This window comes from Hyperolius riggenbachi, chromosome 2 (assembly GCF_040937935.1).
Source record: "Hyperolius riggenbachi isolate aHypRig1 chromosome 2, aHypRig1.pri, whole genome shotgun sequence".
Lineage (NCBI taxonomy): Eukaryota > Metazoa > Chordata > Amphibia > Anura > Hyperoliidae > Hyperolius > Hyperolius riggenbachi.
In genome coordinates, this window is record NC_090647.1 from 450294561 (window position 1) to 450322122 (window position 27562).

Consider the following 27562-nt stretch of genomic DNA (forward strand, 5'->3'; position numbering starts at 1 on the left):
TGTGCATAGAACTCTCAGTAAATGAACATTCCATACAGATCACCTGGCAGAACTAAAGAGGTCATCAGTAGTGATACATTTCAGAATGTAAATTAAAAAGTGAAAAGATTTTACAACACCGACTAAATATAAATTAATATTGGAAAAAAAGAAGCAATTTATTTGTTATTTTCACTAGTTCATTTTTTAACCCTAATATCTCAGCATTCCATATTTAGAGGGTAGGGAGGGATAGCCCCCCCCCCCCCCCCCAGGCTAATTCTGTGCCAAATTGTAGCCCCACAGGTTCACAAAATAGCTTCGCTATACTCTATCTCAGGAACCATCAGGACTGGGGGGCTGCAATTTGACACAGAGGTAGTTCCCGGGGTCCTCTCACTACCCTCCAAATTTGGTATAAGTGCTAAAATATTGTGGCTTAAATATCAGAAGCATCTATTATGAAAATCAGGAAGGAGTTGCATGTGATGTCATTACCCACAAAGTTGTGCCTCCAAGGGTGAATTTCAATGAAGTGGGAGGGATTTAACCTTTTCATCTAAGGACTGATTTTTCTCTGACAAACCTGCCATCAGCATCACGCTGGTGGTGATTTTGTTTTCAACTTACAGTTCCTCTGTAAGGTGCACATTACCGATACAATTCCCTGGACCATCTATTGTCCAATTCGATAATAATTGATCAGAGCCGCTAACCAATCCAATCAGGTTGATCGAGTTGGTTAGCAGTTTTTCTTCCGTTAGTGTGCCCGAATGATCATTACGATAAAATTGGAAGATCAGGTGTCTGGGGAATTGTAGTGATAATGGGCACCTTTTAGAATTCTGGCAGGATATTTTTTTTTAATATTGTCTGTGTTTTCACTGAAATATTTGCTCATTTCCTGCTTCATTTCCAAAGTATTGGCAATTTAAGAGCGCTGGAATTTCAATGAGGTGCAGGTGCATTTCAGACGAATTATTAATGCTTAATCTGGGAGCTAAATCATTTGACGTGTTGTGTATGGCATAGATCCATTCAAGTACATTGTAAACTTCATTTTACAACCATGACATTTGATTTGGAAGAATCACCAAGTGTCAGGTGTTCTCTAATAGAAGCATGTAATGGGACATATTTGCAGGGATGCAGCATGGGCACAAATAACAACTAAAGTTAGATAAGCAAAAAGGCAAAATGTATAGAATTAATGAGGAACAATTCATCTTTGCATTACATATGCACATCACACCAGTCAGTGACATGCTTACACTGCAGTGTTTTTGTTTTCTGCTTCATAAAAAGCAAAGGGACTTTTGTTCTGTGTTTGTGTGTTTTAAAATGATCTGTTTATAGCAATTTGCTCTTTTTCTCCTGAGATGCTGGATGTTACAGAAGAGGATTTTGTGTGCTGTCAGTCATGACACCTGCTAAGGACAGCCTTTAGGGATTTAAGCTTGTTCCATTACAGATGAGAGCACAACAGATGTTACTGATAAATACCACGAGAAAAGCTTGTGAATGGCACGTCTGAATTTAGGCCTTGCATGCATGATGGAGATAAAGTGTGTAAAGTCTTAAATACAGGAAAATGATTTTCTTACTGATATTCAGAAGGCTATGATCTGCCCCTCTCCCCCGCTTGTCTAGTGGTCTGATCCTCTTAATCCCCTTGGTTGCTGTGGTAGCAGTGAGGATTGGGCTGCTGTAGCAGGTAGGGCATAACTCTACTCATTGCTGAATAGCCGGCATCGAATCGCAGAAAACCAAACTTGCAGGTAGGGGTTCTGTAACTTTTATTTTCCAGCATATGACAACTTAAGTAATTGTGTAAAATGGTATTGACTGGTACAGTTTTAAATGAAAGAATCCATTTGCTATGGTGGATTGAAACCAGTTTACTTGAAAAATGATTTTTGTAACCGTAGGGTTAATCATTTTTGTCTTCTGCAGCAGAAAGGAAGTATGCAAATTGTCAGTTTTGTTGCTTTTGTGTAATAGTTTTCAATTGCTTCCTTTTAATATTGAAAAATAGGAGTAATTTGCTACTAGATGATGGGTAAAATGCTGCCTGTAGCAGACCAGCACAAATGACTGAACAGTTTGCAGTTTTGTAGAGGACATCAAGCACAGTTTATATATAATCTTGTGGCACTTGTTAATGGATAGATCACATTGCTGACAGACCGTGACATGCAGGCCTAGCAGGAAATACTCTCGTAGCTTCTGGAAACCTTGTGGGCAGCACAGATCATAGGACAGCACATATCATAGGACAGCACCTCCCACTCTAATCATTGTAAGTCAGGTATGAGCTCATTTAGCATTTGTAGTTTGAGAAGCTACAAGCTCTCGTGTACAAGTTCTTTCTTGGTTTTAGATCATTTTTTTCCATCCTCTGTATTCATATACTGTATCTGAACTTTTTTTTTTGCTTCCCATACATTCTTGCGTTGCAGTAGTATGTTACACAGGACCTTGTAATGAGAGATTTATGCAATCCATCATTTATGATTTCCATAAATTATTGGTTTTCCTAGCTGTAAAGATGCCCACTTATGATACAATCTTTATTGTACAATCATACTAAATCTATGTAGTGGGAGGGACTAACTAATGCATCCATGCCAAGTGTAACTTGATTGATGTAAGGAATGGATACCTTAAAAACAAAACACAGACAATGGGAGCCCCGATGGTGCTGTATGTTCAAGTAGGTGGAAAAGATTAGATAGAAGGGGGGTACTCACAAAATGAGGTTGCTATAAAGGGCAACCCACCAATAAGACTTTTGGAGAATTTACCAGTCTTCACTCAGGTACTGTGGACTTCCCTGTACTTCAGTCGTTCTCTATCAAAAACGGAACCAGGGACTGTTGCGCCCCTGTGGAGAGTTAAATAGCACAACGGGGGTAAGAGGCAACAAATGAAAATAAAAATACTTTAAAATCCTTAAAGGACCACTATCACAAACTATGGTTAAATGTAACATATATGTAAACACATACAAATAAGAAGTATGTTTTTTCCAGAGTAAAATGAGCCATAAATTGCTTTTCTCCTATGTTGCCGTCACTTAAAGTTAGGGCTGCCGCGGTATACCGTTATGGCGGTATGCCGCGTTTTGATTGTGCATGGTAATCCTACCATGCACAAACTCGTTATACCGGTTTCGGCGGGGGGGGGGGGGGTGGCACGCAGCAGCAGGGATGCGACGCAATGCAGGCGCACGAACAACGGCGCAGTTAAACACATACTCACTTGCCGGGCATCCTGTGCACGTACTACTTCTTCTTCCTCTCTTTTTCTTGCGTTACATCTCCCCTGGGCGCTGTTACAAGGACATGGAATGCAAGATCAGGAAGAAGGAAGTAGACGCATGCAGTATGCCCGGCAAGTGATTGTGTTTAACCCCGCCGCAGCGTCTCCCCTCCCCCACCTTCCTCTATACTGTGGGCACCTATCCTGGCTATACCTATCCCTGGCTACCTATACTGCGGCCACCTATTTCTGGCTACACCTATCCCCGGCTACCTATACTGCGGCCACCTATTACTGGCTACACCTATCCCTGGCTACCTATTACTGGCTACACCTATCCCTGGGTACCTATACTGAGGCCACGATTACTGTTTACACCTATCCCTGGCTACCTATGCTGCGGCCACCTACTACTGGCTACACCTATCCCTGGCTGCATATGCTACAGCCACCTACTAATGGCTACCCCTGGCTACCTATGTTACGGCCACCTACTACTGGCTACACCTATCTGCGGCCACCTACTACTGGCTACACCTATCCGCGACCACCTATTACTGGCTATACCTATCCCTGGCTACCTATTACTGGCTACACCTATCCCTGGCTACCTATCCTGCGGCCACCTATTACTGGCTACACCTATCCCTGGCTATCTATACTGCGGTCACGATTACTGGTTACACCTATCCCTGGCTACCTATGCTGCGGCCACCTACTACTGGCTACACCTATCCCTGGCTACCTATGCTACGGCCACCTACTACTGGCTACGCCTATCCGTGGCCACCTATTACTGGCTACACCTATCCATGGCTACCTATACTGCGGCCTGGGTTGGGCACATTCATTAATGTAAGGGGGCCCCCGGGTCCAAATAATTGTGTAATACCGAGATACCATGGTATTTGTTTTGATGGTTTATATTAATATGGAAATAACAGTGGGAGAGTTCATAGGTATTTGCAAAAATAGAAAAATAGCTTTATTGTGACACCAACTCCATCAATGGGTAAACAATTAAAATCAATTAAAATTGGCCTGTAATGAGTGCATCTCCTTTCGCACCTACATCACGCACCCCTCACTCACACACCCCTAAAGGTACCGGTACCAATTTGTCGGCGTCTTCAGAGAGGGGGAGAGAGCAGTATGTGCATATACATGAAGGGCAAAAGGGAGTCCTCTTCAGCTTGCAAGCTAGATATATATAAGTCCAGAATAGTCTCACCACTGGTAGTAGTCCACTCGTTTGGTTACCGCAACTGCGATGTCTCCAGAACACTTAACCACCTGGGTCACGACCCTAGGACAGTATTGGCCCTCAGGCAACGGCTCTACCCGCTCTGTGTGGCTGCATTGCAGCGGGGGACACGCACTGATGCCATATCAGTCTAGCGTAGTTTTGCAGCCAAGAGGAGCGCTCCAGGTCACGTGATTCAGACCCGCCCACCTTGTTTTGACGGTTATCATACAGTGGAATTTCATACCGTTGCAACCCTACTTACAGTAGGTAGTAGAAATCTGACAGAACTGTCAGATTTTGGAGTAGTGCATCTCCTCATGGGTTTTTGTCGGCATGGCCTTTGTTTATAAAGACACTTCCTGAAAAGGATTTATACAGAGATGCTGGCCAGCCTCCCTACTCACTGCACACTTTTTTGGCAGAGCAACCTCCATTTACTAAGTTCTTTTGAAAATAAAGGAAACCCCCATGAGGGGATGGGTTAGTCCAAAACCTATCGGTTCTGTCACATTTATACTCTCTACTGTAAGTGACCGCAACATGGGAGATAAGTAATTTATGGCTCTTTTTACTCTAGAAGAAACATACTTCTTATTTATGTGTTTGTATGTATTTTAAGGGCCCATTTCCACTAGCCACCACGATTTCCACTAGCTACCGAGCGATTTGCCTGCGGGGAAACTGTGCGAATTTGGCCCGGTTTCCGCGCTAGTGGAAACGGGCCCTTAATGTTATAATTTTCGCGATAGTGATCCTTTAAAACCAAAATGGGATGGGACTTACATCAATGACACAATATTAGAAACATGGACAAGTTTATTTGCACTAAGGCAATGCGTTTCGTGAGTTAAGTCTTACTTCATCAGGCCAAGTGCCAGTGCTGAAATGCAATCTAAGCGTGAGCAATGAGTTCCACTCTCTAGACAAAATATGCAATTGAGCGCTTCTCTATACAGCGAGTAGTAACTGATACAGAATACATAGAATTTATCATAAACGAGTGGCTACATCTAATGGAGTTTGGCCAGCTCCAATGTTTTTTTTTTGGGGGGGGGGAAGATGGTGGTGGTGAAGGTTAGACACCTTAACCAAAGGGTTAAGGTTAGGATAGGTGCCGTGGAATCCAATATTTTACGCATGGCGGCTGATGCAGTGCTGCAATAATGTGTACGCCTGGCAAGCGCCGGGGAGAACTGGAGGACACCAAGGAACCAGGGGCTTCTCTCTGGTTAGGTATTTGTTTCTGAACCTGAGTTTTGGCTCGGGTTCTCTTCAAATTTTGTGAATCTTTTTATATTCTTGATGTCTCTGCAAAAAATATTACTTAAAATGCGATAGGTTTTTCACAAGTCCTAAAACTAGATGTGTAACCAACAAACTAATTTCAGAGCACTATGGTTGAGGAATACCATCCAAAGATATGTAACTCTCTTCACTTGTGTGAAGTAACGTGTATTTCCCTTTGGGTAGTAGTGACTGCAGCTTACATGTCTGGTAACTTTTTTGTCCAGTTTTGCATATCTGCTTACAGTGTAGCTCAATTTTAAGAATGAAATCGCTGCATGAAGTAGTTTATCTTGAGTTTATTATTCAGATTCCCTAACATTTTTCTGCATACGTTGCTGATACAATTTAGAGACCATAGGTATATAAATAAATGGTACAGCATCATGATCCAGAGGGATATTGCCAACACCATGTTTTCCAGATGGGAAAAGGTTATGCCAGAATTCATGGTTTGCCTTTCTCCAAGCATTACACTCCTTATTTTTTAACAATGTATTTTTGTCTTTCCTGGCAACAAAGCATTGTCTTCTTACATGGTCCTTGGCAGACTGTAAATGGGCAGCAATATTCATTTTCTACAGTCGGGACTTCCTTTTTGCAACCCTGCCATAAGCACAATGTTTGTGTTCTTTGAAAGGGAAATTATATATACTGGCCAGTGCAAGTGAGGCCTTTACAGTGTTTTCCTCAGAAATGTTTTCCAGCTGGGTGGCATAAAGAAAAAGTAGCCGGGTGGGACACGATGGGGGAATGCAGGGTTTGTTTGTGCAACTCAACTTACAGCATAGGACGACGATGAGGAGGCAAGCCGATGACAGCCGGGTACTCACAAAAATTAACAGGGTGCTTAGGAGAACACTGCCTTAAAGGGATACTGTATAGGGACGGGGGAAAATGAGTTGAACTTACCCGGGGCTTCTAATGGTCCCCCACAGACATCCTGTGCCCACGCAGCCACTCCCCAGTGCTCTGGCCCCGCCTCCCATTCACTACTGGAATTTCAGACTTTAAAGTCTGAAAACCACTGCACCTGCGTTGCCGTGTCCTCGATCCCGCTGATGTCACCAGGAGCGTACTATGCAGGCCTAGTATGGTCTGTGTCTGCGCAATACGCTCCTTGTGACATCAGCGGGAACAAGGACACAGCAATGCAGGCACAGTGGTTTTCAGACTTTAAAGTCAGAAATTCTAGAAGTGAACCGGAGGCGGGGCCGGAGCATCGGTGAGTGGCTGCGCGGGCACAGGACGTCTGCGGGAGACCTATAGAAGCCCCGGGTAAGTTCAACTCATTTTCCCCCAACCCCCCTACAGTATCCCTTTAATGTTTGCTGGACATTCTCCTAAAGTTGTCTAGTATTATGCACCTTGCTTTTTGTGTGTTCTTTACTAGGCAACTGCTCCTGGTTTAGATGACAATAATGTTGGACTACTTCCATTTGTATACAATCTGCCTTGACAGTTAAATGGTGGAATTCCAAAACTTTTGTTATAACTGTGTAACCTTCCCAGGCTTGGTGACAATCTAGGCTGTTTTCAGTCAATTGTTTATAAATGTATTTTCGATAAGGGGTCACATACTGTTTCAACTAAAAATGTGTTACCTTGGATCATTGTTCCCAAATGAACACTTAAAATGTTTTGGATCGGTTAGTTTTGCCAGGTTCTCATTATTTAGATTTATACTTGCAGGAAGAACATACTGTATTTATGCAGAAACATTGAAATTCTAAAGGTCTCAGATTTTAAAGCAACGCTGTGATTAACAAATTCCAGCAGGCTGGTGGATCCTTGCCTCAGGCAATCTCCTACGCATAATTATGGTTTGAATTTATGAAATGTAGCTTAGCTGTGCAGGGCAGAGCAGCATATCATAATTGTTAAAATGCTGTACTGAGTTACCGGTAATTATTCTTAAACCTTAATGTATAACTACTAGTCATAGCTAAGATTCAGTAAGGAGCTTTTTGACTGCCTGGCCCTTCAGTACCTTCCTGCGTATGGCTTCTTGGGAGTTTATCTGTGACTCAAAACAAAAATAGCTTTATTTGCATGACCAATATTCATACAGGCATTGCCAAAACAAGGGGATAAGGGGGACTTGGAAAGGGGTGGGGTAGGGGGGCAATGGCTAAGCAGTCTGTGAACATTTTTAGGTTTACATTTCATTAATGCTCCTTTGTCTGTGGCATACTATGACATAGTGTGCAGCGATTGTCACTGTGGATTCCTCTTCTCCCAGTAAGTCAGTAAGTTGTTTAGTGTTCTCCCATGCTCTGATGTGTGAATGTCTGGAAACCAATCCATCAATTTCTTAAAGTAAGTGTCCCTGTCGCAGTATATTTGGAGCAGTGCATTAGGGAGTGGTTCTCAGTGAGAGGTTAGGGGCTGCCTGCCACTATGAGGAATAGGAAGGTGTAGGGGTTCCCAAGTTTGTCAGAGGGGCGGACCAGAATAGGAGTGATTGCAGAGGTGACTGTAGTGTAACGTAGAGACAGTGGGCCTGAGTTTCTCCCAAAACACAGTTAGGCAAAGGGACTCCAAAGGTAACTAGATAAGTCTTCCCCTCCAAAGAAAAAAAAAATGATGTGGTGGAAAGATAGATTCACATCATGAATGTGTAAGGGATAAATCTATCATGCCAACGTGAACTAAAATCTCTATGGAATGCGCTGCGTAATATGTTGGCGCTTTATAAATACAATAAATAAATAAAATGCCATAAAGAATTAAGGCACACATGAAATGCACATACATTGCCCCACATATATATGAGCCCCCCCGCATTATTATCATTATTATTATCTTCCGATAAGCCATGACTCTAGATACTCCAATGAGCTGCCCAAGGGTTAGGCTGACCCCCCAGTATAAGTAACCGAGTGGTATCAGGCAGCCTCCCCCAGTAAAGGTAGCCATGTGAGCCCCCGTATAAGGCAGTCCCCCACTATAGGTAGCCATGTGTGCCCCTGTATTAAGCAGCCCTTCCCTTCCATTATAAGTAGCCATGTGTGCCCCGAATTAAGCATCCCCCCATTATAGGTAGCCGCGCCTGCCCCCGTATTCGACAGTCCTATGTTATAGGTAGCCATGCAGCTATGTGCACTCCTTATAAGGCAGCCCCCCACTATAGTTGTGCCCCCGTATTAGGCAGCCTCTTCCCATTGAAGGTAGCCATGCATGCACCCGTATTAGGCAGCTTCCCATTATAGGTAGCGATTTATGCCCCCGAATTAGGAAGCTGATAGCACAGCATGACTACTTGTGCGGTTATTCATATGAGGTACAGGGTTTTTTTTGTTTGTTTGTTTTTTTACTTTTTCAAAAAAAAATGTAAAGGATTGAATTTTCTAAAAATCTGTTTTTTTTGTTTTTTTTTATTATTGTTTCATACTGTCTGTGTGTTTAAGCACATAGTTTTTCATAGAAAACACTGAATTCCTTATAGTGTGTCCAAAGGGATTATTGAGATATTTGAGTCTTATAACTGACCATAGAACTTATCACGGATCTTAAAGGTCAGCTTTTGAAGTTTACGAGGTCTTATGACATTTGATTGAGCATACGCAACAGGCCTATAAATGCAAACAGTCACTCGGTTATCATCATTTGGCTGAAAGCTAAATAGCTCATCCTGAATATAAATAAGTAATAAGCTTCATTGATGTTTCTCACTGCTAACTTTTCCCATGAGTTTCATTATGGTTTGTGAGTTTGATAGGGTAGCTGTACAGCTTTTAAAAATGTGATCGTTAAGCTAAGTATTCAGCCTGATATTAAAGTGTAACTCCACTTTTTGTGAAAATAGCAACCCCTTTATAAATTGTCTCCGAACTTTACTTACAGTAGTTACTTTTCAAAATCTTTATCTCTATTCCGATATCCTAAAAGTACTTAAACCTTGGCCTTATGTTGTATATTGCAAGGTGCAGTGCCTCCAGCTGCACCCAGTTATAGAAAAAGATTGTCTTTTAGTTCCTGGTGAGAGTAACTTATTGAATGGGATAAGTTTGGCAATCGTAGCTAGGTCTCCATTTTAATTTTCCGCGTAATGTGAATTGAGTGTATGAGAGGAAGTGCAGCTTTGGGATCTCACATGACTGGTGAGAATCTACATCTATGCCACTAAATCCTCTGATCTTTAGTGAGGTACATCTGCCTTCCTTGAAAATTTACATTTCCTGGCTCTTGCGAAATACTACACGGACTCTGTTTGAGGAGTCTTATCTGCCTGAAGTAATTCTTGAAATCCTGTTACAAAACTGTCTCCTATGAATATTACTTGTCAGGGATGTTTAGAAAGAGAACTAAAGGTTTTATGTGACGGTTATCAGCAAAGTGAGGAATTAGAATTCTTGTACTCTAGCTGTAAAACAGACAGCTCTTGTGGGGGTTCTTGCAACATCTTACCAAGGTAAGGAAAACCTTGTTGCTTTTTTTTATATCTATTTGACTATGGCGTTTCATGTAGTAACACTTTATTAACATCTTTAATAAATGCAAAGCACTATTCTAAACTATTGGTTTATAGAAGATTCCCCTCCCCTATCACTGTTAGCTATAGATACTAGTTTCTCCATCTTATGTTTTGTTATTTCCCATTCTATAGTCTGTATTGCTTGTATTGTGGGGAAGACCCATATTGATGATTTATGTAATCTAACACTATATCAGGATTATCTATAACAGTATTTTTGAAGGCCTACAATCTAGATCATGATCTCCAGACACACAAAGCAGTTTACACTGCAGGATATTTAACTTCAATATAATCAGAATCCGTTTTATCCGCCAAGTACGACTTGGACCTACCCGGAATTGGTTTTGGCACATGCAGCGAACATGCAAGACTTGACCACTTGAGGACCGTGGGCTTTACCCCCCCCCCCCCCCTTAAGGACCAGACCCTTTTTTTCCATTCAGACCACTGCAGGTTTCACGGTTTATTGCTCGGTCATACAACCTACCACCTAAATGAATTTTGGCTCCTTTTCTTGTCACTAATAAAGCTTTCTTTTGGTGCTATTTGATTGCTGCTGCGATTTTTACTTTTTATTATATTCATCAAAAAAGACATGAATTTTGTCAAAAAAAAGTTTGTTTTTTTTTTAACTTTCTGTGCTGACATTTTTCAAATAAAGTAAAATTTCTGTATACATGCAGCACGAAAAATGTTGACAAACATGTTTTTGATTAAAAAAAAAAAACATTCAGCCTATATTTATTGGTTTGGGTAAAAGTTATAGCGTTTACAAACTATGGTGCAAAAAGTTAATTTTCCCATTTTCAAGCATCTCTGACTTTTCTGACCACCTGTCATGTTTCATGAGGGGCTAGAATTCCAGGATAGTATAAATACCCCCCAAATGACCCCATTTTGGAAAGAAGACATCCCAAATTATTCACTCAGAGGCATAGTGAGTTCATAGAAGATATTATTTTTTGTCACAAGGTAGCGGAAAATGACAGTTTGTGACAAGAAAAAAAAAAGTTTCCATTTCTGCTAACTTGTGACAAAAAAAAAATGAAATCTGCCACGGACTCACCATGCCCCTCTCTGAATATCTTGAAGTGTCTACTTTCCAAAATGGGGTCATTTGTGGGGTGTGCTTACTGTCCTCACATTTTGGGGGGTGCTAATTTGTAAGCACCCCTGTAAAGCCTAAAGGTGCTCATTGGACTTTGGGCCCCTTAGTGCAGTTAGGCTGCAAAAAAGTGCCACACATGTGGTATTGCCGTACATTCAGGAGAAGTAGTATAATGTGTTTTGAGGTGTATTTTTACACATACCCATGCTGGGTGGGAGAAATATCTCTGTAAATGACAATTGTTTGATTTTTTTTTTTACACACATTTGTCCATTTACAGAGATATTTCTCCCACTCAGCATGGGTATGTGTAAAAATACACCCCAAAACACATTATACTACTTCTCCTGAGTACGGCGATACCACATGTGTGGCACTTTTTTGCACCCTAACTGCGCTAAGGGGCCCAAAGTCCAATGAGTACCTTTAGGATTTCACAGGTCATTTTTGTTTCAAGACTACTCCTCACGGTTTAGGGCCCCTAAAATGCCAGAGCAGTATAGGAACCCCACTAATGACCCCATTTTAGAAAGAAGACATCCCAAGGTATTCCGTTAGGAGTATGGCGAGTTCATAGAAGATTTTATTTTTTGTTACAAGTTAGCGGAAATTGATTTTAATTGTTTTTTTTTTCACCAAGTGTCATTTTCCGCTAACTTGTGACAAAAAAATAAAATCTTCTATGAACTCACCATACTCCTAACGGAATACCTTGGGGTGTCTTCTTTCTAAAATGGGGTCATTAGTGGGGATCCTATACTGCCCTGGCATTTTAGGGGCCCTAAACCATGAGGAGTAGTCTTGAAACCAAATGTCGCAAAATGACCTGTGAAATCCTAAAGGTACTCATTGGACTTTGGGCCCCTTAGCGCAGTTAGGGTGTAAAAAAGTGCCACACATGTGGTACCGCCGTACTCAGGAGAAGTAGTATAATGTGTTTTGGGGTGTATTTTTACACATACCCATGCTGGGTGGGAGAAATATCTCTGTAAATGACAATTGTTTGATTTTTTTTTTTTACACACAATTGTCCATTTACAGAGATATTTCTCCCACTCAGCATGGGTATTGTCAGGAACCGGCCCGCGGCACGCCTGCGTATACGGTTCCCGACTGCGGGTTTGACCAGACTGAGAGGGGAAGCAGCCTTAGTCAAGCTAAAACAAGGCTGGAACCCCTCAGAACACCTCTCACTGCCACCACTAGCGGTTCGCTAGACACTTCCACTCTGCTGTCGAGTCCTCAGCGCGCACTCCGCGTTTTCGGATTTGGGTCAGCTTTGCGCTTAGGCCAAATACGGGAACGCCACGCACCCACACACCCACACAGTTGCAATCTTACACTGTCGTGAAGCAAAGACCCACTAACAGTCGTTCCGAACGATACTGTTAGCCACTCTGCTGTCGCTACTCGCACTGGCGTTGTTCGTACGTTGGGTCAGCTGCGCGCTTAGGCCAACGTATGACAAACGCCCCCACACACAATGCAATTACAATTTCATACGGTAGTGTTGCTAAAACATACAACTAGGCATGAACTTATACACGGTTACACTTCAGTCTCTTCTAGGCTATGAGTGTTAGTTTAGTACAGCAGAAGTCAAGCTTATTAAATAATAATTTAATATTCCAGAAAAACATAGAACAGTGCAGAACTTAATATATACAAAAAGATTACAAAAACAAAGTAAAAATAGTTACAAGATAAAAGTTACAAAGATAACACACAAAGCGATTTTGCTTACCAAAATAAAGGGGTCCAGATAGAAGAATCGTGGACTTTAGTGTGGACGGACACAGTTCTGGCTAGGCCAGGAGTCCACTAGCTTAGGCCAGGAGACCAGCCGTAGCTACCGTCAGAAAAGAACTGATTTGAGGTAGATGTCCCCTGGTTTTTATAATGAAATATTCGCCTCGAGGCTGTAAGCCTGTGTGGACGGGGGGAAGCTAGATTTAATTACATCCTCAGTCATAATTGGATCTCCAGAGATCTAACATCCACCTGCGAAAAATGTACAATAGCCCACATACATGAAAAGATTTCCCTAGTCCAAGTTACAGGTGACAACCCCATTGTTGACAGTACTTCCTAGCTGATCAAAGATAAGGAGGTTGCACCTCCACCAATAATTCAATTTCCACAGGTAGCAAATGGTATCAAAAGGACTTCACCCTTTCTATAATTTCCCGTAGGCTGTCAAATACATTTCAAACATTCAGGTGTCAGCTTCCCCCTTTCCTCAAGACTCTTAGCAGGCTTTCCTTGTATAATGGGACAATAGCTGACACCAGACTCAAAAGCCATGCCGACCAGCCTATTCTTCCTCAATTGGCCGCTAATTAGCAGTACACACAGTTTCCCCCGGCTGGACAATGAGGGCAGAGGTAATGTACATTTACATGCAGACTTACATTATCCTTCAGATTACTCTGGCCAGGTGGCCAATTACTACCAAGCACAATACACATCTGAGGTTTTACCCAGTAGACAGAAAAAAGACAGAAATATGTTCTGTTATTATCCTTAACATTATCAGCACCCCAATATATCACCACAGGTATGTGTAAAAATACACCCCAAAACATATTATACTACTTCTCCTGAGTACGGCGATACCACATGTGTGACACTTTTTTGCAGCCTAGGTGCGCTAAGGGGCCCAACGTCCTATTCACAGGTCATTTTGAGGCATTTGTTTTCTAGACTACTCCTCACGGTTTAGGGCCCCTAAAATGCCAGGGCAGTATAGGAACCCCACAAGTGACCCCATTTTAGAAAGAAGACACCCCAAGGTATTCCGTTAGGTGTATGGCGAGTTCATAGAAGATTTTATTTTTTTGTCACAAGTTAGTGAAAATGACACTTTGTGAAAAAAAAAAAACATTAAAAATCAATTTCCGCTAACTTTTGACAAAAAATAAAATCTTCTATGAACTCATCATACACCTAACAGAATACCTTGGGGTGTCTTTTTTCTAAAATGGGGTCACTTGGGGGGTTCCTATACTGCCCTAGCATTTTATGGGCCCAAAACCGTGAGTAGTCTGGAAACAAAATGTCTCAAAATGACTGTTAAGGGGTATAAGCATCTGCAAATTTTGATGACAGGTGGTCTATGAGGGGGCGAATTTTGTGGAACCGGTCATAAGCAGGGTGGCCTTTTAGATGACAGGTTGTATTGGGCCTGATCTGATGGATAGGAGTGCTAGGGGGGTGACAGGAGGTGATTGATGGGTGTCTCAGGGGGTGGTTAGAGGGGAAAATAGATGCAATCAATGCACTGGGGAGATGATCGGAAGTGGGTCTGAGGGGGATCTGAGGGTTTGGCCGAGTGATCAGGAGCCCACACGGGCAAATTAGGGCCTGATCTGATGGGTAGGTGTGCTAGGGGGTGACAGGAGGTGATTGATGGGTGTCTCAAGGTGTGATTAGAGGGGGGAATAGATGCAAGCAATGCACAGGCGAGGTGATCAGGGCTGAGGTCTGAGGGTGTGGGCGGGTGATTGAGTGCCCTAGGGGCAGATAGGGGTCTAATCTGATGGGTAGCAGTGACAGGGGGTGATTGATGGGTAATTAGTGGGTGTTTAGGGTAGAGAACAGATGTAAACACTGCACTTGGGAGGTGATCTGACGTCGGAACTGCGGGCGATCTATTGGTGTGGGTGGGTGATCAGATTGCCCGCAAAGGGCAGGTTAGGGGCTGATTGATGGGTGGCAGTGACATGGGGTGATTGATGGGTGGCAGTGATAGGGGGTGATTGACAGGTGATCAGTGGGTTATTACAGGGAAGAACAGATGTAAATAATGCACTGGCGAATTGATAAGAGGGGGTCTGAGGGCAATCTGAGCGTGTAGGTGGGTGATTGGGTGCCCGCAAGGGGCAGATTAGGGGCTGATCTGATGGGTAACGGTGACAGGTGGCGATAGGGGGTGATTGATGGGTAATTAGTGGGTGTTTAAGGTAGAGAACAGATGTAAACACTGCACTTGGGAGGTGATCTGACGTCGGATCTGCGGGCGATCTATTGGTGTGGGTGGGTGATCAGATTGCCCGCAAGGGGAAGGTTAGGGGCTGATTGATGGGTGGCAGTGACAGGGGATGATTGAAGGGTGATTGACAGGTGCTTGACAGGTGATCAGGGGGATAGATGCATACAGTACACAGGGGGGGGGGGGGAGAATCTGAGGGGTGGGGGTGATCAGGAGGAAGCAGGGGGCAGTTTAGGGCATAAAAAATAGCGTTTACAGATAGTGACAGGGAGTGATTGATGGGTGATTAGGGGGGTGACTGAGTGCAAACAGTGGTCTGGGGGGTGGGCAGGGGGGGGTCTGAGGGGTGCTGTGGGCGATCAGGGGGCAGGGGGGGAAATCAGTGCGCTTGGGTGCAGATTAGGGTGGCTGCAGCCTGCCCTGGTGGTCCCTCGGACACTGGGACCACCAGGGCAGAAGGCAGCCTGTATAATACACTTTGTATACATTACAAAGTGTATTATACACTTTGTATGCGGCGATCCGGGTGCTAGTAACCCGCCGGCGCTTCCGAACGGCCGGCGGATTATAGCGCAAGGAGGGCGGAGCCAGTTCCCGGCGGAGGATCGCGTCACGAATGCCCGTACAAGGACCGCCGCCTCTGTGCATGCGGCGGTCCTTGCGGGATCCACTTTCTGGCCGACCCTGTGCAGTGGGCGGTCGGGAAGTGGTTGAAGTAGGAAGAGGACAATGCTAAATAACAGCAAGCAGGATAAGTGGCTCATCAAAACAAGGAGCAGTGTATCAGTAACAGTGTCATGATAGTGTCAAAAGTCATGTTACAATAACCAGGGTACAACAGTGAACAAACCACTGGAAAAGCTTAGGAAACCACAGGATACCTGGAAGAATGCTAAAAATACTTGCCTTTCCAAACAGGCAATTAGAATCAGAAGTAACCCTAGATCGTAGCTTCCATCACCCTTCAATCACCCCCTCCTTGGAAGCCCTGTCCTTCTTTCCTCATTTGTCCCTCTTTCAGGACTTTGTTCCTCTTTCTATGTAAATATATATATTTCTCTACTAAAAAATGTGCTTGACTCTAAACTTTATTCCCATCCTTTAAATTGATATATTACTAATTTTAAAATATTAATATGAAGAAAAATGAACCAGGATAGAAAGAACCAGTGTGGTTTGAATTATAAAACCTATTTTTCGTATTAAATCTTTATTGTATGCGTGATTAGGGGTGTGGCTTAAGTGTCCCTCTTTCTCATCTCAAAAAGTTGGGAGGTGTGCCCTAGATGTTTTAGCTTCTGAGCTTTGTATATATAAACTGTGCTACTCAGTTACTCAGTCCCATGTAGTTCTCTATTAATTTTTGTATTTATTTTTTTTGTACAGGAAGTTGAACTAAGGAGGAAGCGAAAAGAATGTGAAATCTTAGAACAAGAGGTAAAGAAGAAGCAAAAGAGATGTGAAGAATTGGTAAGCTAAATGTATTCTGATTGCTCGCCTTCTAACAGATTACTTGATTCCAGTCGAATTTGAATTCTGCTAATCCCAAATAAACAAAACTGATTATATAATACATAATCAGAGGTTACCCACAGTAAAAATAAATTACCGGTATCTCATTTTACAGTTGTTAATTTGGCACAGCTTTAATTAAGGGCCTTTTTCCACTACACAGCTACAAATCGCTGGGGTTGCTACTTTATCATAGAAATCGTATTTGCCACTATAGTGATTCGCTTTCTGGAGCAATTTTAAGAGAGATAATGCAATACAAATGAAAAATCGCAATCGCATAACACAATGAATGAAAAATCGCAATCGCTGGCATCTTTGATTGCGATTGCTAGTGGAAAAGGGCCCTTAGTGGAAGTGAGAGGACTGTCCCTATTGGTGAGTGAAGCGCATATTAACCCTTAGAGTACCAAGAATTAGCCTCTACAATGTCTAGCGGTGGTTTATATGTCTCACCAACCACCGGTTCCGACACAAGTGCACCTTCATCTTATGCAGTCTCTGACCAAAAAAGGTGTTCAGTGTCTAGTTCTTATCAGTGTACTGGAAAGGTGGTCTCAAGCAGTCTGCTTCTATTCTGCTTTTACCAACATAACTGATTCCAAGGATCTGATGAGAATAAACTTCTCTCTAAAAAGTACCTTTCATACATGTACTGTAATTTTAGGTCAGTTCCTTGTGACAAGGTAAGTTATGGTAAGGAGGAAAACCATCACAAACACACAAAAAAATAGTTAAGAACACTGGAATCGCCCAAGAATAAGCCTCCTCACCCCCTCTGGTTCTGCAGCCACTGATCTATTGTATAAATCGCTCTACAGTACTCTTCTGCACTGACCTAAATATAAACTCACACTTTAAATTTTTAAATAAGAGATTTTTTTTTTTCCCACCATAAATCTTGGTTTATATTTAAAGGAGTTATCCGGCAAAATGTATAAAAATAAGCACTACTTACCGGGGACTTCCTCCAGCCCCAAGCTCCCAGCACATCCCTTGCCGCATCTCTCGCCGCAGCTCCTTCCCTGTCCCCGGCGATGACGTCAGGGCGACCTTCGGGTTAGCCTGTACTGCGCCTGCACGAGCGGCGCTGTCAATCACCACCACGTGGGCCGGAGCAGACTGAGCAGGCGCAGAACTACTGTGCCTGCGCAGTCCGTTCTGGCCCACGTGGTGGTGATTGACAGCGTCGCTCGCGCAGGCGCAGTACAGGCCAACCCGGAGGTTGCCCTGACGTCATCGCCGGGGACTGGGACGGAGCTGCGGCGAGGGACATGCTGGGAGCTTGGGGCTGGAGGAAGCCCCCGGTAAGTAGTGCTTATTTTCATACATTTTGTCGGATAACTCCTTTAAGTAAAATTTGAGGCTTAAGGCCGGATCCACACTATAAGTGCTTTTCTGAGCGCTTTGTGATTGCTTAGTGCTTTTTAAAAATTTCTCCCATTTACTTTCTTTAAAATCGCGTAAAAATCGCCGTGATTTTTCGCACACGCGATTGCGGCGACTTTTACAGAGATTTTAATGATAGTGAATGGGAGAAATTTTTAAAAAGCTCTAATCAGCAATTAAACCACAGACCTTTCAGTTAACAGCCAAATGCGCTAACCAGTTGTGCCACAGAGACTAGTTGTTGCTGCTAAATGATTTTATGGGGATGTATGTGTGTCTTTTGGAGGGAGGAAGTAAGTCTGCTCCAAGAAGTTTAACGCCACTTTTACCTACAACAAAGCATTCCCTGTGTGGCAGCAGAGTGGTGCAGTGGAAGTGTGCTGGGCCCGTAATCCAGAGGTTGATGGATTGAAACCATCCTCTGCTAGGTATGATTTCATTGTTGCACCTTGCTTTATCGCATGGGCAAAACGGTTTCCATAGCCCTGTAAGAGAAAGTGTTATAAGGGCCCTGCCGGAACATAGATATTACGGTAGCTAAGACTACTCCTGGGCTTTTCTTGTAGTTGAAGAGATGAGTGAACTGTGACACCACACTTAAAAACAAAAAAAAAAACAGCAAACAGAGAAGCTTCCCCATATTTGAGCATTAGATTTGGTAAAGTCTTAAGCCTATGTGTTGACTCACCACACATCCCTGCACCCAGCATGTGTCTCGGATGACTGTCTATATGATCACTCACCACACAGCCCTGCACCCAGCATGTGTCTCATATGACTGTCTATAAGTAAGCTTTAGGTTAGCAGGAATGGTTTCATGGCCACCTAGCTTTTCATCCTTCCCACCCTTGCCCTGGAATGGAGAGAGAAAGAGAGGTGGTGGTGGTGGTGGTCCTTTTTGCTATTGAACCTGTGATTCGGATATCAGGGAGAAATCCGCGGATATCCGGGACGGCCGTGAAACGATCCGCAGATAGCTATCCGGATTTCTGCCCAACTATCCGGATCCGGCCGGATAGGGTAAAAATGGTTGGATATCCGGGTTACCCGGGTATCCGAAATCCGGATGAGCATTCCTGATTACAATATGCAACATTAATGTCATATGTCACACTTTGCCCCCAGTATAGGTTAGATAAGTAGATGCCTCCAGTGTAGGTTAGATAGGTAGGTTCCCCCAGTATAGGTTAAATAGGTAGGTGACTCCAGTGTAGGTTAGATAGGTAGCTTCTCCCCATAGGTAGGTTCCTCCAGTATAGGTTAGATAGGTAGGTTACCCTAGTATAGGTTAGATAGGTAGGCGACTACAGTGTAGGTTAGATAGGTAGGTTCCCCCAGTGTAGGCTAGATAGATGCCCCTAGTGTAGGTTAGATAGGAAAGTTCCCCCAAATAAGCAGGCGGGGCGCTGGACGGGGCAGAGGGGGAGCGGGCATAGCGTAGTTAAAAAAACTCACCTTCCGATCTCTGCAGGCAGCCTCCACCTCCTTCCGACTTCCTCCCCGGGCATCCCTCGCATTGGTAAAAGCGACCCCTGTGATGTCATCTCAGGGGGCGCTGTAACCAAGGCAACAGACACTGTGGGAGGAAGTCAGAAGAAGATGGAAGCTGTGCCTGAGGAGATCGGAACCCGAGTTTTTAACTACGCTATGCCCGCTCCCCCTCCGGTCCGCCCAGTGCCCCCTCCTGCCACTCTGTGTGATCCAGGGCACCATGGCAACAAGTTCGTGGGTGGTGCTCCGGATCAAAGGCCCTAGTGACGCCACTGATATATGGTTTAGCAGGCCTTTAACCTGCTTGGCGGTATGATTCTTTATGGATTTTAGGGACTAAAAGCGGTAAAAAAAATTTTCATGAGCTTTTAGACTCTAAAAACAAACTAAAAAATGAATCCCGCAGATTAATCTGGAGCAGCCCCTGAACTTCTCTCTTCTCCCTGGAATTCTTGTGCAGCCATTCTTCCTCCTGGTTTCTGGGTGGCGCTCTACCCCTATAGTCACATCACCATCTGTAGACATGTGACAAATTGTGACCTCACTCAAGGGATCCAGAGCCTCCAAGGACCAAGAGAAGGCTGACTGCCAGCCTCTGGATCCCGGGGAAAGTGAGTTATAATCACCCGCTGCGTGCGTGCTCTGCATATACCTCCCAGTAATCTCAGCTAGACTTGAGATGACTGCTTCCAGCGTGGTTTTCTTTCACCCTGAGCCAGGCTCTGGGGCTACCGCTAATGAAGTTAAACTGGCACTATTGCTGAAAAAATAGTTTTCGATATCTTCATACTAAATACATTAAATAGGAACTTTTGCAAAATGAAAAGTTAAAAAAGGAGAGTTCCAGGAATGATTGATAGTCACCATGTAATTTCTGTATGCTGTTTGATCCACAATGAGCCTGCACGTAGTCCTCTTTACTACTGGCAGACAAGAAAAAAACTACACAGCACCAACTGCCATTATTTATAACCACACCCACTAACATTGCTATAGGCTAAAAGGTTGCTTTATTATAGATATACGTACGCCATAGAGGGAAATACTGGTTGCTTGACAGTAGGAAACAGCTGTTATTTCCCACAGTGCAACAAGTTTCACAGACAGGAAATTGTCAGAACCTAGGTCCTGACATCACACTGTGGATGGGGTTTTACCACACGATCAGCCATGCAGACCCCCCTAATGATCTGTTTGAAAAAAGGTAGGTAGATTTCTCATGGGACGGGACGGGGGGGGGGGGGGAAATCAGCTACTGATTTGGAAGAAGTTCAATCCTTGATTACAGTTACGCTTTAAGCTTAGATTAATATATTAAAGAGAACCTGTAACAAAAACAAATTTCCCTGGGGGGGTACTCACCTCGGTAGGGGGAAGCTTCAGGGTCCTAATGAGGCTTCCCACTCCGCTGTAGCTGCAGGCAGTCCAGCGCTGGCTCCTCCGAAGTCTCCGGTAACCCAGCCTCGTCAAGCCTGACAAGCTGAATTTATTTACCTTCCCTGGCTCCAGCGGGGAGCTGTTGCAGCTGTCAGCACACAGATAGGCGGAAATAGCCGATCTCCGTCAGGTCCGCTCTACTACGCAGGCGCAGGAGACTTGCGCCTGCACAGTAGAGCGGACCAACAGCGTTCGGCTATTTCTGCCTATCTCCGAGAAGAGAGCTGACCCTCCGCTGGAGTCGGGAAGGTAAATATTTACATCCCCACCGTTTGGAAGGCCAGAGCGAGACCGCCATGGAACACAGGAGGACGGGGGAAGCCTCATTAGGATCCGGAGTCTTCCCCCTACTGAGGTGAGTACCCCCAGGGGAACTTTTTGTTGTTACAGATTTTCTATAAGTTTTATTGGCTTAAAGCAGATCCGAGATGAAAAACTAACTATAACAAGTAACTTGTCTATATATCTTATCTAGAGTTTAGATAGTTTACACAGCAAATATAGCTGCAAACAGCTTTAATAGAAAATGATTATTTCTTCCTGTGATACAATGACAGCAGCCATGTTGTTTGTAAACATTATACAGAGGCAGGCTTATCTGTATCTTGATCACTAAGCCTGTGAAAAAAAACTCATCCCCCCTCCTCCCTCCTCCCCTCTGCCTCTGAAATCAATGGCTAGTAACACCTCCTCCTCCTCCTGCCCAGACTGAGCTCCCATGAGCCCTTGCTACTGCCAAGGCTCTCTGAAAACCTGTGGGCGTGGTTTTAGTTTATAGGGAATAAGAGTATTAAAAAAAAAGTATTTGGCTTGAGGAATGCTCTATAAACAATAGGAAAGGAATACAATTATGCAAAGAGTAAAAGTTCACCTCGGATCCACTTTAAGTAAATAAAAATCATGTGCTAAAGTGTAATGGATTTCAAAAGCCACCTGCTGTGTATATTTATCTTCCCGTCTGGTCCTTGGTTGTTGACAGACCTGAATAGCAGTTCATACAATACACATTTTTCAGGAAGCTGCACATATTCACTGGCGGGGTAATTAGTATCTTAGCAGAGCTGATTAAATACTCTGTGGATTTTCACACAACAGGCACTGTTGGTGAGCCTTGAGGACTGGGTTGGGAAATACAGATTTAATTGAGGGGGACACTAAAATACAGCTTACATTTTGAGAAAAAAACCTGTCCTAGAGGCTGTGGACAGAGAGGTTCTGAAAAGACTTTTCTGGACTTTCCTGGACTTCGGACTTAACTGGTCTGTCCTGGATATCTAAGGCCCAGTTAGTGTTTTAATAAAAATCTTATTTACCTCTGCTCCCATCCTGAAACCTGGATCTGGCTCTACCATTTGCTTTACAAGTGGACACCCAGCATGAGCTTTGAGCACAGACTTTTATCAACACTCTGGTTCTAAGCATCTCCTTCATCTTTTGGAAAGCTGAACATGTCTGAGAAAAACTGAAATTTACTGGTTTTGTCAAAGCCTGCAAATTGTTTGTGTGGTCCTGCACTACCTGTACTTCTTCTCAGAACCCCAGGCCTTGAACCTACAGTTTCAATATATTCCATTCTTATTCTATTTTCCAAGGAAATTCGATCAATGTGGCAACCCGAACATAATTTTTATCTATTTTTGTCCAAAATCGATTAAAACTATCGATCTGGCAAACTAGAAATACCTCCCTAGAAGGGGGCAGCAGTAGCGACACTATTTCTGGGCGGCTGATGGACCCCCAACCGATCTAGTCCCATATAAAATGTGTACTACCCCTTTCATGCTGAAATCTTTGTACAGTGTGTGGCAGGTGATAGATCCCTATTTGATCAGATTTGATCAGAGAGGAATCTGATGGTCGAATCTGCTGGCCATCTTCCAATGCATGGGCACCTATAGAAGTATTTTGTAGACTACTAAAATGGCCTATTTCTGCTTATTAAATGCTCCTCTTTTTGACAAGCCAGGTCAACAAGCTTTGTTGATAAGCTCATTAAACTCCAGAGTACCTTGCCACATTGAATTGTACAGGGATGTATATATCACTTTGATGCTGACAGAAACTCCAATTATTTGTCTTTGACTTGCAAACCCCAGACAAACAAGCACAGTGAAACAATTAAACACTGATGCTACTCTCTGTTTCTTCTCAGCGTTTGAGGACATCTTTGCATCTTGACTTGAAGTGGAAGCATTTGTTACACTATTCTGCTACCTCTCAGTCTCTGATTTTACCACACAATAGAATTATACACAGTAAGCACTTGTGGCTTTTCCATAAAAAAATATTATATATACATTATTGGTTTTTGCAACTGTCGCAGGGGCGGCGCTACACTGGGGCTTGCTGGGGCTTAAGCCCCAGCTGACAAACTGTAAGCCCCCATGTCTGTCAGCGCCGATCAGGCAGCCCGGGTGCAGGCTCACTGGCTGATCCTCAGCTCAGCCACGCACGAAGAGCGGCCCGCCCCGCAAGGGTACGTGTGCACTGTCACGTGATGACGTCCAGCGCCATCACGTGACATGCAGCGCGCTCTCCTTGCCCACACGCGCAGCTAGTTGCCGCCGACAGCCAGGACAGGAGAGGAAACAAACTGCGTCACTGACTAGTGACTAGTCTCCTCTCTCCACCGCACAGCAGCACTGAGCACTGCACTTGTCTACTCTACCCAGTCAGTCAGCAGTCACAGTCACACCCAGTGGCAGTGACCCACCCAGGCACCCGCGGACAGCGCACAGGACTGGAGGCTCCGAGGCTGAACTCCGACAAGGTAGGTGGGGTAGGTGTCCTCCTGTGACTGTCCACTCCAGCCAGCCTGGCCAATCGGTTCTTTTTTTTTTGCACCAGACAGCCACCTAGGCCTGAGCTGCCCTCATGAGCCTAGCACCAGCAGACCCCACCACCACCAACCACCAGGCCTGACTCTGAGCAACCCCCTGGGGGGCCCCACTCCCTAGCCCACCCACCACCAGCCGGGCCTGAGGCCTTCCCACCACCAGCCAGGCATGAGCTGCGCTGCGACCACCAGCCCACCACCACCAGCCAGGCCTTAGCTGCCCTGGGGCCCCCAGCCCACCACCTACCAGGCCTGAGCTGCCCTGGGGCCCTCAGCCCACCACCTACCAGCCAGTCCTTAGCTGCCCTGGGGCCCCCAGCCTACCACCACCAGCCAGGTCTTAGCTGCCCTGGGGCCCCCAGCCTACCACCACCAGCCAGGTCTTAGCTGCCCTGGGGCCCCCAGCCTACCACCACCAGCCAGGCCTTAGCTGCCCTGGGGCCCCCAGCCTACCACCACCAGCCAGGCCTTAGCTACCCTGGGGCCCCCAGCCCACCACCACCTACCTGGCCTGAGCTGCCCTGGGGCCCTCAGCCCACCAGCCAGGCCTTAGCTGCGCTGCGGCCCCCAGCCCACCACCGCCAGCCAGGCCGGAGCTGCCCTGGGTCCCTCAGTGCATTAACTGGTGAAAAGCTTTCTGTTATGTGTATTTACTGGTGAAAAGCTGTCTCTCATGCGCATTTACTGGTAAAAGGCTGTCTGTAATTTACTTGTGAAAAGCTGTCTCTCATGCGCATTTACTGGTAAAAGGCTGTCATTACGTGCATTTACTGGTGAAAAGCTGTCTCTTATGTACATTTACTGGAGAAACGCTGTCGTCATTATGTGCATTAACTGGTGAAACGCTGTCTCTTATGTGCATTTACTGGTGAAAAGCTGTCTCTCATTACGTGCATTGACTGGTGAAAGGCTGTCTCTTATGTGCATTTACTGGTGAAAGGCTATTTGTCATTACGTGCATTTACTGGTGAAACTTCATATTTTTTTTATGTAACTACATTAGCTGGTACAACTACATTACAGTTAGCCCCACTCACATGATGTCATGACCACGCCCCTTTATCGCATGCACTAACATTTTGGTTGTGTCATGGGAGAGAAAAGGTCGGATACGTGCTATGTTTTTCAGTTGAAAATGGCAGGAGCTGGTTAGGGAGTTAATGTGAGGAGTAAAAGAGAGAAGAATCAAATATTACCCCCAAGCACCGTGCTTTGGGAACTGATGTTATAGACGTGTTGTTAACATTTATTGTAATATCAGGCAAAGGAGTGGACAGGGATGGTGGAAAGGCTATTATTTCAGTTTTATTCATATTAAGTTTTAAGAAGCGAGAGGACATGAAAGAGGAAATAGCGGACAGGCAGTCGGGAACCCGTGTGAGGAGGGAGTTAAGGTCTGGGGCCGAGAGGTACAGTTGTGTATCATCTGCATATAGGTGGTATTGGAAACCAAATGAGCTGATTAACCACTTGAGGACCGCAGGCTTTACCCCCTTAACCCATTCAGGTTCCGTGGTTTTCACGAGAGAAATGTTCACCTCCCATTCATTAGCCTATAACTTTATCACTACTTATCACAATGAACTGATCTATATCTTGTTTTTTCCGCCACCAATTAGGCTTTCTTTGGGGGGTACATTTTGCTAAGAGCCACTTTACTGTAAACGCATTTTAACAGGAAGAATAAGAAAAAAATGGAAAAATTCATTATTTCTCAGTTTTCAGCCATTATAGTTTTAAAATAATACATGCCTCCATAATTAAAACTCACGTATTGTATATGCCCATATGTCACGGTTATTACACCGTTAAAATTATGTCCCTATCACAATGTATGGCGACAATATTTTATTTGGAAATAAAGGTGCATTTTTTCCATTTTGCATCCATCACTATTAACAAGTTTAAAATAAAAAAAAATATAGAAATATTTCATCTTTACATTGATATTTAAAAAGTTTAGACCCTTAGGTAAATATTTACATGTTTTTTGTTTTTTTTTTTATTTTAATGTTTTTTTTTATTTATAGTAAACATTTTATTTGGGTAGTTTTGGGAGGGTGGGGGGTAAACAATAGATTTATAATGTAAATGTGTGTTGATTTTAATTCATTTCTATTTTCAGGTGTAGTATTACTTTTTGGCCACAAGATGGCGGCCATGAGTTTGTTTACATGACGTCACTCTAAGCGTAACATACGCTTAGAGTGGCGCATCAGGAAGTGAATGGCCAGAAAAGGCGCAGCTTCCGAGAGAAGCTGTCGCTTTTTCAGCGGGGGAGAGGAATCAGTGATCGGACTTCATAGTCCGATACATTGATTCCCTGACTACCGAATCCGCGGCCGGGAGTGCGCGTGCACGCGCGCGATCGGCCGCGGGGGCGCGCGGTAGCGCACATGGTTTCTGGACGTAGTTTCTACGTCCAGAAACCAAAATAGGTTAAGGACCAGACCCTTTTTTTCCATTCAGACCACTGCAGCTTTCACGGTTTATTGCTCGCTCATACAACCTACCACCTAAATGAATTTTGGCTCCTTTTCTTGTCACTAATACAGCTTTCTTTTGGTGCTATTTTATTGCTGCTGCGATTTTTACTTTTTATTATATTCATCAAAAAAGACATGAATTTTGTCAAAAGAATTTTTTAACTTTCTGTGCTGACATTTTTCAAATAAAGTAAAATTTCTGTATACATGCAGCACGAAAAATGTGGACAAACATGTTTTTGATAAAAAAAAAAACCTATTCAGCCTATATTTATTGGTTTGGGTAAAAGTTATAGCGTTTACAAACTATTGTGCCAAAAGTGAATTTTCCCATTTTGAAGCATCTCTGACTTTTCTGACCACCTGTCATGTTTCATGAGGGGCTAGAATTCCAGGATAGTAGTATAAATACCCCCAAATGACCCCATTTTGGAAAGAAGACATCCCAAAGTATTCACTGAGAGGCATAGTGAGTTCATAGAAGATATTATTTTTTGTCACAAGTTAGCGGAAAATGACAGTTTGTGACAAGGGAAAAAAAAAAGTTTCCATTTCTGCTAACTTGTGACAAAAAAAAAAAAATGAAATCTGCCACGGACTCACCATGCCCCTCTCTGAATACCTTGAAGTGTCTACTTTCCAAAATGGGGTCATTTGTGGGGTGTGTTTACTGTCCTCGCATTTTGGGGGGTGCTAATTTGTAAGCACCACTGTAAAGCCTAAAGGTGCTCATTGGACTTTGGGCCCCTTAGCGTAGTTAGGCTGCAAAAAAGTGCCACACATGTGGTATTGCCGTACTCGGGAGAAGTAGTATAATGTGTTTTGGGGTGTATTTTTACACATACCCATGCTGGGTGGGAGAAATACCTCTGTGAAAAAAAAACAATAAAAATCAATTTCCAATCAAAAGATTGTCATTTACAAAGTGTCACTTTCCGCTAACTTGTGACAAAAAATAAAATCTTCTATGAACTCACCATAGTCCTAACAGAATACCTTGGGGTGTCTTCTTTCTAAAATGGGGTCATTAGTGGGGTTCCTATACTGCCCTGGCATTTTAGG

The 27562-nt window shown here is 43.9% G+C and overlaps 1 protein-coding gene across 4 annotated transcripts in view; it reads left to right on the top strand.

Moving 5' to 3' along the window:
• TSPOAP1 (TSPO associated protein 1) overlaps positions 1-27562 on the top strand; it is a 259480-nt gene that overhangs the window by 136194 nt on the left and 95724 nt on the right. For all 4 annotated transcript variants that reach the window (XM_068270047.1, XM_068270048.1, XM_068270050.1 and 1 more), the window contains one exon: positions 16736-16819. In XM_068270047.1, coding sequence (XP_068126148.1) covers positions 16736-16819 — 84 coding nt within the window. The remainder of the gene's footprint in view (positions 1-16735; positions 16820-27562) is intronic.